The sequence below is a fragment of the Mesoplodon mirus genome, assembly GCF_964341445.2.
Source record: "Mesoplodon mirus genome assembly, chromosome: 19".
In the NCBI taxonomy this organism is placed as follows: Eukaryota; Metazoa; Chordata; class Mammalia; order Artiodactyla; family Ziphiidae; genus Mesoplodon; species Mesoplodon mirus.
The window spans coordinates 36,237,943-36,251,675 of NC_138995.1; the positions used below are offsets into that span (position 1 = coordinate 36,237,943).

General features: G+C 35.8%; 1 protein-coding gene across 6 annotated transcripts in view; it reads right to left on the reverse strand.

Annotated features, from left to right (window-relative positions):
• The window catches only part of PHKB (phosphorylase kinase regulatory subunit beta), a 202,563-nt gene that overhangs the window by 6,547 nt on the left and 182,283 nt on the right, over positions 1-13,733 (reverse strand). For all 6 annotated transcript variants that reach the window (XM_082607431.1, XM_082607432.1, XM_082607427.1 and 3 more), the window contains 2 exons: positions 7,648-7,782; positions 1,651-1,780 (listed from right to left, as the gene is read on the reverse strand). In XM_082607431.1, the coding sequence (XP_082463557.1) occupies positions 1,651-1,780; positions 7,648-7,782 (265 nt within the window). The remainder of the gene's footprint in view (positions 1-1,650; positions 1,781-7,647; positions 7,783-13,733) is intronic.

The window sequence follows — 13,733 nt, forward strand, 5'->3', positions numbered from 1 at the left end:
CAGGGACCGGTTTCATGGAAGACAATTTTTCTACGGAGCGGGGTGGGGGTGGGAGGGGATGGTTTCGGGATGATGCAAGCGCATTACATTTATTGTGAACTTTATTGCTATTATTATTCCATTGTAATATATAATGAAATAATTACACAACTCACCATAATGCAGAATCAGTGGGAGCCCTGAGCTCGTTTTCACTTGCCACTCCCTGTAGGGTTTTGATATGAGTCTGCAAGCAACTGATTTATTATGGTCTCTGTGCAGTCAAACCTCTCTGCTAATGATAATCTGTATTTAGAGCCACTCCCCAGCGCTAGCATCACTGCCTCAGCTCCACCTCAGATCATCAGGCACTAGATTCTCATAGGGGGCACACAACCTAGATCCCTCGCATGCACAGTTCACAGCAGGGTTCGCGCTCCTATAAGAATCTAATGCTGCCGCTGATCTGACAAGAGGTGCAGCTCAGGAGACGTAACGTGAGCGATGGGGAGCGGCTGTAAATACAGATGAAGCTTCACTTGCTCACTCGCCCACCGCTCACCTCCTGCTGTGAAGCCCACTTCCTAACAGGCCATGGACCAGTACTGGTCTGTGGCCCAGGGGTTGGGGACCCCTGCTATACAGCACAGGGAATACAGCTAATATTTTATAATAACTTTAAATAGAGTATAATTTATAAAAATATTGAATTACCATGTTGTACACCTGAAACTAATATTGTAAATCAAGTATACTTCAATAAAAAAAGAATACTTTGTATAAAGACCTTCATCAAGAATAATTTGTTTGATGTTTCAACACTATAAACAGATACAGTACTCCATTTCTTGAAGGCCTAATTATTCCCTGACACCTAAATCATTGTGCATAAGCACAATGATTTAAGTGTCAGGATTAAATAAAATAATTAAATCAAAGAGGCAGGCCAGTTTATATAACTTGGGGAACCATCTAAAGGAGGGAACACTAATTCATTTGGACCAACAGTAAGTTACATCTCAATTAAATGATTGTCTAATGACCTAAAAAGTTACTGTAGTTTTCATATTCAGTGTAGTTCTTAACTAGTAATTTCCTTATCCACAGCATTACTAAGTCACCTTGTTTCTTAAGACTGATTTGGTTCTGTCTTTTGAATGTATGTTTTCCTGTTTGTGAGGTCCCCCAACACTGGCCCATTACAGTTGGTGGTGAAGGAATACCACCACTCAGTAATGTCAATATAAGAAACCCTAAATTCACTAATAAGCAAACAAAGGAAGGACAGATTGCTTGGCAAAAGGTTTGATCATATGGTGTCTTTAAACTGAGAACTTCCTTGAAACATCTGAAATATGATAAAACAAAATTTTTTTTTATTGAATACAACTTTCAAGCAAAATATCCATTTGTAAAACAAGGCTTTTTTTTTTATATAGAGGAACACTAAAATTGAAAAATAAAAGGAACTCAGACTGGGAAAAAATATTTCCAATCCAATTGACCAGACTTATTTTCTCCCTTCAGGTATCTGGATACCCCTACTTTAAATACTCTTAGAAAATGGAATAAGTAGAGAAGTTATTTTCAATGCAGAGAAGGAAAGAACTCTCTGCTCCTTGAGGTCCCTTTAGAAGTCCCTTTACTGACACAAACACAGTGGGGCTGTACCTGGGGCAAATGCCTTCCGGCTACAATGATTCCATTGGGTGTGCGCTCCAGGATCTGCCACACTCGGTCATAGAACTCAGGGGGAGTTCTATTCAAAGACCCATCGATCTGACGCCTGTTCAGCCAACATCTGTAGACCAAAAGAAAATGCCTCAGTGTTGAAAAACAAGCTTGTTCTGGCAGAAAGCAGGGCTTTTATATGGATTAATTGTTCCAATAGAGTGAGCAATAAAAGCCAAATTCCATCAATGATGCTTATCTACCATGTGTTACAGAGGTTACTAAATATTTCAAAGTGAAAACAGAGCTTGCCGGAAAGGAGAAAACCCCCAAGATTTAAAGAAATTTAACAAGCAAAATGTTATTCTCTAGTAAGTTACTTACAACACACTATGTGATTAAATGACTTTCTAACATGTAAAGCAGCTCAATGTAAAAACAGAGCAGCAGTCATTTTCAAAATTAGTTCACGTGGTCCTCACATACAATAAAATGTAAGCTCCATGAAGTCATGGGCATTGTATTGATATACATAGCTTGATCATTCCTATACACTTCTCCAAGAAAGGTGCTTAATAAACACCTGATAAGTGGGGAAATGCTCAAAAGGGCATGATGTATCTAATGAAATTACCTTATTTTAAACCTTATGTGTCAATTTAAACCTTATATTTAGTTTTAAACCTTAATTTAAATATGGTCAAAGTACCAGTGCTGAAGAATCAGTTACCAAATTTTACATGTCATAATAATCGACATGTAAGAGTCAAAATTCTAGATCTATTATTTTCATGGATTAAGTATTAAATCTTAAAGATATAATAGTTACTTCAATCACAAACTGCTAAAGATGCAGAATTTGCATAATCTGAAAAGAACACACAAATGACATAGTAGTATATTCTTACAGAAGCTGAAGATAGTAACAAATATAAACTTTTTATACTTGGTATTAAAACAGGCTGGAGAGTAAAATGTGTCATCAACCACAAGGTGGGAATGTAATGACCAACAGTATTTCTAGGTGTGAAAATAGCTATGCATGATACAGTAAACAGAAAAAGACATTTTTGTTCTGGTGAAAGAGGACCAATGAAATTACATCACTACATAAGTGAGGAGGCACTTTTTTGGACATACAGCTTCTTTTGGTAGACCCACACTTGTGTGGCTGGGTTCAGTGCTATATTAAAGAGAAAAAGCCAAAGGAGTTCCTTCATGACGTTTTATTTTGGATAATGGGTGTGCAAACTGAATACCCTATAGTCTGCATTTGATTTTTTCCCCCTATTTCCTTTGTTTGGCAACAACAAAAGAGATGTTTTCCGAGTTCTATGAAGTCATGGTTAATACTATAAAAAAGGAGATGTTTGCTTAGAACAACATAAAAGGTAGAAATGTGTGAATACTCACAGAGGAGGAATTATTTTAGAAGAATTCTCTTATTTTTACATTTTTGGCTTTTTATTTTGAAAAAAATTAGACTTACAGAAAAGTAAAAAAAAAAATTAATGAAGTTCCTCTTTACTCAGCTTCCTCTACTTCTGTCATCTTACATAACCAAGAGCACAACTATTCGAAACCAGGAAATAAACTACTAATCTAATGACCTTATTAAAATTTTGCCAATTTCACCACAAATATCCTTGTTTGGGTCCTGGATCCCAGCCAGGACCCCACACTGCGTTTAGTTTCCAGGTCTCCTTAGGCTCCTCGACTCTGTGACAGTTCCTCAATCTTCATCTTTCACGACTTTGACATTTGAGAAATGTCAGTTATTTTGTAGAATGTACCTCAATTTAGGTTCGTCTGACGTTTTCTCATGATTAGACTTAGGTTATGCATTTTCACAGGAATACCCAGAAATGGCTGTAACCTTCTCAGCACATCATATCAGGGGGTATGTGATGTTGATGTATCTTATTACTGGTGAGGTTAACCTGGATCATTTGGTTAAGGTGGAGTCTGCTGGGTTTCTGCACTGTCAAGTTACAATTTTTCCTTTTACAATTAAAAAGTATCTTGAATGGAAATACTTTGAAATTATGCCAATTTTCCATTTCTCATCATACTTCTACCCACTAAATTTAGTGGTTCTTGCCTGCAATCGTTATTATTCTTGTATTTGCCTAATGGTGATTTTTTTTATTTCCATCATTCCATCTATACTTATCAATTGGAATTCCATTGTAATACAAATCCCTTCTCTCCCATTTATCTATTTATATCAGCATGGACTCATGGATATTTATTCTACCAGATGTAATCCAATAGTACCATTATTTATTTTCTTGCTCAAATTGTTCCAGCTTTGGCCATTGAGCCTTCTTCATGTTGTCTCCAGCATCCTTCTAACATACCTCTATAATTTTTTGGAGCATTTTCTTACTTTCTGGTACCACAAGATGCTCCACGTTCGTCTTGTATTTTTCTTGCCCCAGCCCTGGAATCAACCATTTCTCCAAGGAACTCTGGTTCCTTTATTAGAAAGTGGTATTTGGAAATCAATATCTGGGCAATAGATTTGCTCATTGCTATTGGGGTTTCATTGCTTCTAGGTTCTCTCAGTGGACAATTAGGAAAGATATGGATGTATGTTTGCATATACACATCCACATTTATTGCCGTATCTATTTCTGTATCTATACATCTGTGTAAAAATCATGAATTCATACTGATACTCCCAATTCCAGCCCAAAACCACAGGATATATTCTAGACACTCCTCTTTCCTTATTTGTAACTACATTTTCCAAAAGTGAAAAAAAAATCTGGCTCAAATTAGCCACATTTACTTATTTATTCAGTATCAGTGTGTGTATGTATACACACCATATATATAACACTATGTGTGTAAGTATGTGTGCATATCTATATCTGTATCTATATATAAATTCCAGAATTGCTAATTCCTACCTCTGTGAGAAAAAAATTTATTATACAGAGTACAGGATTTGTGTGCAGTTCTTTTTTGTTCAGCTTTACAGTGTCTAGTCAATATTTTCCAAAGGTACTTTGGTTAATTCTTGTCGTCCCCTCCCCCTTCAGTGTGGTAATATTATTCATTTGTAATATGGTTAGGGTCAGTTGTTACTGTTTGTATTCTATTTTGGGTACCTTGCACACATGGATTAATTTTAATTAATTATTTATATTTGGGGAATATAAAACATTACCATAGTTTAAGAGTCAGAGCTATTCAAATGGTATACTCAAATGGAAGGTATATTCAAATGGAAGTATTGCTCAACCCTCAACCCTAATGCACTGTACCTATTTTTTTCATTCTTCCCACCCTGTTCCTCCCCACTCCCTGAAGGTAACCAATTTCATTAGTTTCTGATTTATCCTTCCTGTATTTCTTCTGTAAAAATGAGCAGATATCCCCTTCCTTCTTACATGAAGAGTAGCGTACAATACATACTCTTTTGTACTTTGCTGTTTTTTCTTTAAATTTTTATTTTATTTATTTTACTTATTTATTTTGGTTGCTCCTGGTCTTAGTTGTGGCAGGTGGGTTCCTCAGTTGCAGCTCACAGCCTCTTTAGTTGCAGTTCAGCAGCTCCTTAGCTGCAGCACATATGCTCCTTAGTTGTGGCACATGTGCTCCTTAGTTGTGGCTGGCGGGCTCCCTAGTTGCAGTTCACGGGCTCCCTGGTTGTGGCATGTGAACTCCCAGCCACAGCATGCATGCGGGATCCATTTCCCTGACCAGGGATTGAACCCGCATTTCCCCACACTGGAAGGCAGATTCTCAACCACTGTGCCACCAGGGAAGTTCTCTGGTTTCTCTTCAGAGTGTATACATCTTTTGCCTTTTATGCTGTTTTTATGTAACAATATAGCCTAGAAATTATTCCATATCAGTTCATAGAGACCACACTCATTCTTTTTTCACAACTTCATAGTACTCCACTGTGTAGACATACCACAGTTTATTCAAATAATCCCTCATGCATGGGGACTAAGGTCATAGGCATTCCAAAATTTGCAATTATAAACAGTGATGCAATGAACAACCTTGTGCATACATATAATATCTATTCATGCTGTTGGAGGCAACCTCCAGGGTGGGTCCCTAAAAGTAAGACTGCTGGGTCAAAGGGTAAGTGCAAACGTAGACTTTTTTTTAGATGTTGTCCAATTCCCATATAGAAGAGTTGTAGTCACCAGCTATATATGGGAGTGTCTGTTTCTCCACAGCCTCAGCAAATGTTTGCCATACTGTTTAACTTTGCTAGTCTGATAGATGAGAAATGGTATATCAATGTGTTTTAATTTACATTTCTCTAATTATGAGTTAGTTTGAACATCTTTCCAAATATTTAAGGTCCATTTTTAAATTTTTTAAATGAACTGATCAATCATATTTTCCCCCATTTTTCTCTTAGGTTTTTGGTTCTTTGTCCTTTAATTTTTAAGATTCTTGGATATTAGCTCTTTGTAACAAATGTTTTGTTCCAGCTTCTCAGTTGTCTTTTGGCATTGTCTATTTTTTCACCATGCAAAATGTTGCTTTTAGTTTTTATATAGTCTTAATAATCTTTTATTGCCCCTGGGTTTGAATCATAGTTAGAAAGTCTTTCCCATACCAAGGTTACAAAGGAATTTACCCATGTCTCCTTTTTTTTTTTAATTTATTTTTTTATATTTATTCTATCTTATTTTTTTTTTGGCTGCGTTGGGTCTTTGTTGCTATGCACGGGCTCTCTCATTGCAGTGGCTTCTCTTGTTGCGGAGCACAGGCTCTAGGCATGTGGGCTTCAGTAGTTGCGGCACACATGCTCAGTAGTTGTGGCTTGCAGGCTCTAGAGTGCAGGCTCAGTAGTTGTGGCACACGGGCTTAGTTGCTCTACGGCATGAGGGATCTTCCCGGACCAGGGCTTGAACCTGTGTCTCCTGCATTGGGAGACAGATTTTTAACCACTGTGCCACCAGGGAAGTCCCAACTCATGTCTTCTTTTTTAGCACTAGTATGGTTTCTTTTTCTTTTTTTTTTTTAACGTTTAGATCACTAATCTGTTTGGAGTTTATTCTCAAGTACAGTATAAAGTATGAATTTTATTTTATCTTTTCCAAATGGCTATCCAGTTGTCCTATCACTATTTATTTAAAAAGTCCATCCTTGACTCAATGATTTTGAGATGTCATACATGAAATTATCATACATGAAATTTCCATATGTTCTTGGGGGGTCTATTTCTGGACTTTTTATTCTGTTCAACTGTTCTATTTTTCTGTTCATGTACCAGAATCACGTTATTTTAATTATAAAGGCTTTTAAGTATTTTTACTGTCTCTCTTAGGGCAAGTCTTTGTTTTATGTTTTTCTGGTTAGTCTTGCATGTTTGTTTTTCCACAGGAAGTTTAGTATTAACTGGTCTAACTCCATAAAACAGCTTGTTGACATTTTATTGGAATTTCATTAAACTTGTAACAGACATCTTTAAAATGTTGAGTTTTCCTGTCTAAGAACAAGGATGCTCTTCCATTTGTTCAAATATACTTTTGCAGAAGACTTCTTTTCTAGGTATTTCTAGGCATACCTTGGAAAGTACCAGGCACACAGATAGTGCTCAATAAATGCTTGCTTAAATAATTTTATTAAAGCACTTTCTGTAATAAAAATAACTCTTTAATTCAATGCAATCCAAAGTATTTGTTTTGCTTTTATTCTAAGGTTAGCACAAGTTAAGTCTAAGACAAGTTTTACCTGAATAAGTTTACAGTCTACTTAGAGAAACAGAGTTACAGGCAAGATATTTAAGTAACATTACCAAATCCAAACTTTTATGCCAAAATGTTGGGAGGAATTGACCAAAGTGGAATCAAGTGTTACATTCTGCATAGAATAATGAAGATTAAGAAACATTTACAATCTATACCTGAAAAAAATATAAAATTCAAATCAATATAAAATCACAACTGAGGACAATTTTAATTAGTATCTCTAGGTATGCTGCCCATCTATTGGTCTTTGATAAAGGACCCTCATTACCTTCCATTCCGTTGAGGCTGCAGAATATCCAACAGAAGCTGTTTCACTTCACTAGGTGACAACTGATATAAGTCTCTGGCTGGCTTGTTTCCGCCACGGATGTGTAGTTCATACTCCATAGCATGGATGATCCACCTGAAACAAAACAGGGAAAGCATGAATCAATAACTCTTGAAATAAAATCACCTTGTGCTTCTTTTGGCAATGCCCTTAACAGCACTGACCCATCCAAAGAGGAATGAAGAAAAGGCCATTTGAATTTCCTGAGCTGCTGATATAATTACTTCCATCAAGATTATGTGACATGATCAGACTCTTAAAAATGAGCCCTGCTCGTGCATATGTGGTTAGGTAGTAAAACATGAAAATAGACAGGTACTTAGGTTCTTACCAAATGAGACTGATGAGTAGTGGCTGCCACACTACTATTTTCTTAATACTAGATATATGAAAAAAACAAATAGGATAAAAATAAATCATTTTAAGAAATGGGCTGAGATATGCTATTATCTAAACATTCCTTTCTCAGGAAGGACAAGTATTTTTTACCTACTTCATTTATTTTGTAGTCATTAATTGGAAGGGACAGAGGAGAAATACCTGCCGTTGAAATACAGGCACACAGTTAGTTATAACTTAATTATACTAGTACATCAGAGAACAGACTTTAATCAGTGGATTTCAGAAGAATCTATTCTTTAATAGATATTTAAATGCTGTTCATAAAACACATTTGTATTACAGAAAGAGCTTTAACGTGATTATTTAGAAAAGCATTTATTGAGCACTATTTGTATGCCTGGTAGTTATGTGCCTAGAAATGCCTAAAATATTTCATTATTTTATGTGTAAATAATTTTATTATTTAACTTGAGAAGCTTTTAGTAAGTATTTTTACAGTTTCATCTCATTTCATTTATTGTATTCTGAGGAAAGAACTCGGATAAACTAGTTATGCAAACCAAAGAAAACTCAGGAAATAATACTATGCCTTAGGGAACCAGAACTCTACAGACCATTAGGAAAAGCTAGGGAATTAGTTTTACACAGCAGATTCCTGTGCTTTATCCTTAAATTCTTTGGTGAACACTGAATAACAAACAGAGACAGAGAACTGCAAAGAACCGCGTCTTCATTCACCCAGGCTTTGTCTCTCAAAGGGGGTACTGTGTAGCCAGCCCACAGGTAGAAACGTCGAGTTACAGCAACAAAGGTTTAAAGTGGCGAAGTTACTGTGCCCAAATATTTCAGTATCTTTCTCTTATACACTTCTTTGAAAGATTGCCTACAGGTTATTGCAGGTACAGAGATGAAAAAGTTGGGTGGAAATAATCAAAAGATTCAAGTCCTTCCTTCTGCCAAGGTTGGTTTGCAAAACAACAGTGATGCATCCTCATGGAATGACTTTACTGTCTCTCAATGGAAAAAATGGTAAGAAAAATGGTAATCGTTTCCAGTTAAGCAGGAAGTAATATCAACCAAGCATATCACCTTGACCACTGGGCCAGGCCATAAGCCACAAGGCAGTGTGTCTCCTGTGACTGCTCCAATCCCTCTGGATAAGGCAACTCTCAGCTCTTTTTCCTATCCTCTTCACTATTCTTTTTTGTTGCCATTTCTGGAAGTTAGGGATTTAACTAGTCTGCCAGTCAAATGCAGACTATGTTGCATGACACTGAGATAGATTATAAAGGCATGAGAGATACACAAGGATAGAACATAATAATTTAAAAAATATTTAACATTACTATTACCACTGATAGTACATGACAAATATTTAATACTTGCTCTTTGGTAAGAACACTAAAGATGACAAGGTGTCTACAAACAACAAAATACATGTTTGTGAGTTTTCTGGTATGTGCAACAGAATATGTAACGGAGTTAAGATGTACAATTTGCACTTCTCTAATCAGCTGAAAAGCAAAACTGGACTAAACCTGTATTATTGCCAAAGACTAGAATTTATTTACTTGTTCATCTTCATTATTATGAACTACCTTTAATCAAAATGTTATACAAGTATAAAAGTCACAAGGATATAGTTACTTGTTACCTTGGATGTTTTGATGTTAAAGTTGCTTATGAAATTAGTTCTTTTACAAATTTATTTTATTGGAGTATAATTGCTTTACAATGTTGTTTTCATTTCTCCTGTACAATGATACGTGAATCAGCTATATGTGTACCTATATCTCCTCCCTCTCGGGCCTCCCTCCCCCACCCCATCCCACCCATCTAGGTTGTCACAGAGCACTGAGCTGAGCTCCCTGTGCTATACAGCAGGTTCCCACTAGATATCTATTTTACACATGGTAGTGTATTTATGTCAAACCTAATTAGTTGTTACAGCAACATTTCAGTTACAATAAACTGCTCCATGGACTCTCTTTAAAACATAAAAATTTTATTTTTAATTTTACAGGTTGGACAAAATTGTTTTCTATTTATTATTTTATTTCTTTATTTAACATTTAAAATTTACATTTGAGGCAGCTTAGTATAATATATAGTATAATAGTATACTATATATTATACTACTTAGTATACTACTATACTAAGTATACTACTTAGTATAATAGAAGGAACATCAAATTGAAAATCTAAAGACCAGCCTTTTGGTGTCCCCAAACAACTTAATGTCATGAAAAGAAAAATGGGGTAAGGGGTACTGTTCTAGATTAAAAGTGACTTAAGAGATGTAGCAACTAATGCCATGTGTGGGCCTTCTTTGGGACCCTGGTATTTTTAAAACAAAGTCATTTTGGAGACAACTAGAGAAATATGAATAAAAACAGTGTACCAGGTAATATTAAGGAATTACTGCTAATTTTGTTGGGTTTGATAATGGTACTGTGGTTATTAAGAAAATGTCCTTTTTCTTACTTTAGATATATACTTACTAAAATATTGAGGGGTAAACATCAAAATGTCATTTGGCTGTAAATTTCCTTTATAATTTATAGCCAAAAAAAAAATAAAGCAAGTATAGTAAATATAAATTACTAACAATTGCTTATACCCATTTAAATAACGGGTATATAGGAATTTACGAAACTATTCTGTTTATTACACATTTAAATATTTTCATAATGAAAAGAAAAAACAATGAAGACAGACTTGAATACCAATTCTGTCAATTACCAACTGAACCCCATTTCCAAGTTATTTTTCAAATGGGAATACTGTATTACTATTACTCGTTCAGCTCATTTTATGAAATTATTTTGAGGAATAAGTAAGACAATGTTATGTTAAAACTGTTAAAATGATTTTGAAATTATAGAGTTCAATTTTTATGTTCAATTGTTATGTTCAAATTATGTTAGCAAACTCCTTATATTTGACTTCTCAAACTCAGGTTGGAAGAAGTGCCTCATTGATTTCACTTCAGGAGGTATCCGCTTCTAAAATAAGTAACTAAATTTTTTAAAACACTTACTTTTTAAGGTCCTCCCAAAACTTGAGTTATTAAAACTAAACATTATCTATCACATTTACATTTTAAAACCTTCAGTATCATAAACAAAGATAGCTGGAGATCTAAAAATTTCCCCTCAGGCTTCTATTTACAAAATCTCAGCAGTTCTGTGAGCAAATTATAGAAAACATTGTACTCAGCAGCCACCAAAGAAAGAAGAAGACTTTTTTAAAAAAAATAAATTTACTTATTTATTTATGGCTGTGTTGGGTCTTCGTTGCTGCATGTGGGCTTTCTCTAGTTGAGGCGAGTGGGGGCTACTCTTTGTTGCAGAGCATGGGCTCTAGGCGCACAGGCTTCAGTAGTTGTGGCACATGGGCTCAGCAGTTGTGGCTGGCGGGCTAGAGTGCAGGCTCAGCAGTTGTGGCGCATGGGCTTAGTTGCTTCGCGGCATGTGGGATCTTCCCGGACCAGGGATCGAACCTGTGTCCCCTGCACTGGCAGGAGGATTCTTAACCACAGAGCCACCAAGGAAGTCCCAGAAGGTTCATTTGAGCACAAATGAATCTAACTTATTTGCCAGATTGTTAAAAATACATTATTCGTTCAAAAATATTGGCCAAGTTAATCTGTTTAGCTTGGAATTCTTCAAAAGACTAAAACAAAAACAGCCAAAGAGCCTTATATGTGAACAGAAACTTAGAGAAAGTAAATAACCAAGTGAGTCACACAGTTTAGGAAATCAAAGACATTTTAATCCATTTTTAGAACTACAAATACAAAACAGCATTAATTCCTTTGCATGGGAAAATCTGGCTTCTTACCCTCATTCCTGCTGACAAAGTCACCAAACCTGATTTGACAATTCCAATGTAAAAGCACTTAATGCAAAATGGGGAAAGCAAGCAAGCAAGCAACTGTGGAAGGTCAAAAGAATGAAGGTTATTCTTGGACCAGATCCTTATAAATTCAGTCTGTCTAAAGAACCAGGGACATGCTCTATTTGACAATAAGCAAATGAGAGAGAGGCAGATGCACACTACTGACCAGATCAACCTTCAAATGTAGCATGGTCTGACTTGACAATGAATTCCTCCACAATGCTGGAAAATTGTGAAGAGGCGGCCTAGTATTCCTATACAGTCCTGGGAATAAGTTTATCCTTCTAAAAACTCTTTTAGTGTGAGGTTGGTTAGCATGTTGTGTATGTATTGGCATTTTCCTTTCCAACTTGCCCCAATTAAGGAGTGAAATATAAAATAAGGTACATGGAAATCTGACATCACTGGTAAATCAGAACAGCTGACGTTTTCTGAAAAAAATGTTATAAAGAATAGCACTGATCCATAGTAAGAAACAATTTTAAAAATAATCATTGTGAGGTAATTCCAAGATACTAAGAAGTATTTGCCAAGTTTACTGTTAAACAAGTGAACAAATAACTGTCTGTGCAAACATTTTACTAAGCTATATGACAGGAGATGAAAAGTTGCAAGAAGGGACTGTTCTGCTTGATTCCTATTAATACAAAGAGGGTGACAATTTGATGAGGCAAAGTGAGCTTCCTGTTTGGTAACTGGAGAACAATCACTCACCCACTCTACCTCTGATCTAATCATAACAGAATAGAGGTAGAACTCCATCATCTCACTTCTTTACCTCGTATCAAATGTCAAAAGCAAAGTACTATGAATGAGTATCAGACCATGCTAATGAACTCAGAGCTGCAATTATCTCCTTTTTCCTTTACTGCACAAGCAATGTTATAGTCTGGTACCTATGACACCAAAGGACTTCTCTTAAGCACTGGATGTGTGATCCACAGATGCAGCTGTGGGCATTAGAAGACAAGACATGCATGGATCATAATGGCTTACAGAGGATGTCCTGGCAGTATGAAAAGCAGGGATGAAAAAGACTTGATAACATATATCCTCAGGGGTTGTCTCCTGAATGACAGACCTAGAGCAGAAAGCAGTTGATTGGAGGTCTTTACAGTAATGGGCCTGTCAGGAACTTGATCTATTTCAACATGAAAGCTGGAGCACAAATCAATAATGAGACAGCAAATCAAATCATTATCACACTAGAATACCATTCCTGTGAGCAGGTTAATTTTGTTCACTGGAGTGCCTGATAGCAGTAATGTTGAAGAAATTGCATTGGCAGGATTAACCTTGGGAAAAAGAGAAAAGAAACATGGTGGTATTGGCTTAAAGCAATTGAGGCAGTGGGTGATGTAAATAAATAAAATTTAAAAATCCAAAAACCTCAGAGGGAGAGTTTAAAACAGAGAGATACAAACATACATAGTGCAGGAGAATTATGTGTAAGATGTACCATGACTAAGACAAATGTTCTTATTTTTTATGTCCATTCAGCCTCATGAATGTTAGCATTTCAGGAGGAATATGGTGTTAAAAGATGGCTAAACTATCAATCTCTTAAATCATAATCGACATTTAAAAGATAGAAACAACAGTAAAAAGTCAGATATGAATGAGTCTGAAATGCTGCAATTAACCTATAAGGAAATTTAAAAAAAGAATGTTTTCTATAAATCCCTTCCCTTCTTTCTTTTAAAATCATGCGACAGACACAAACGGGTGACTTAGAAGAGCAAGAAATTCAACAATTTATAAGAAATTTGACACTCAAGGACTCT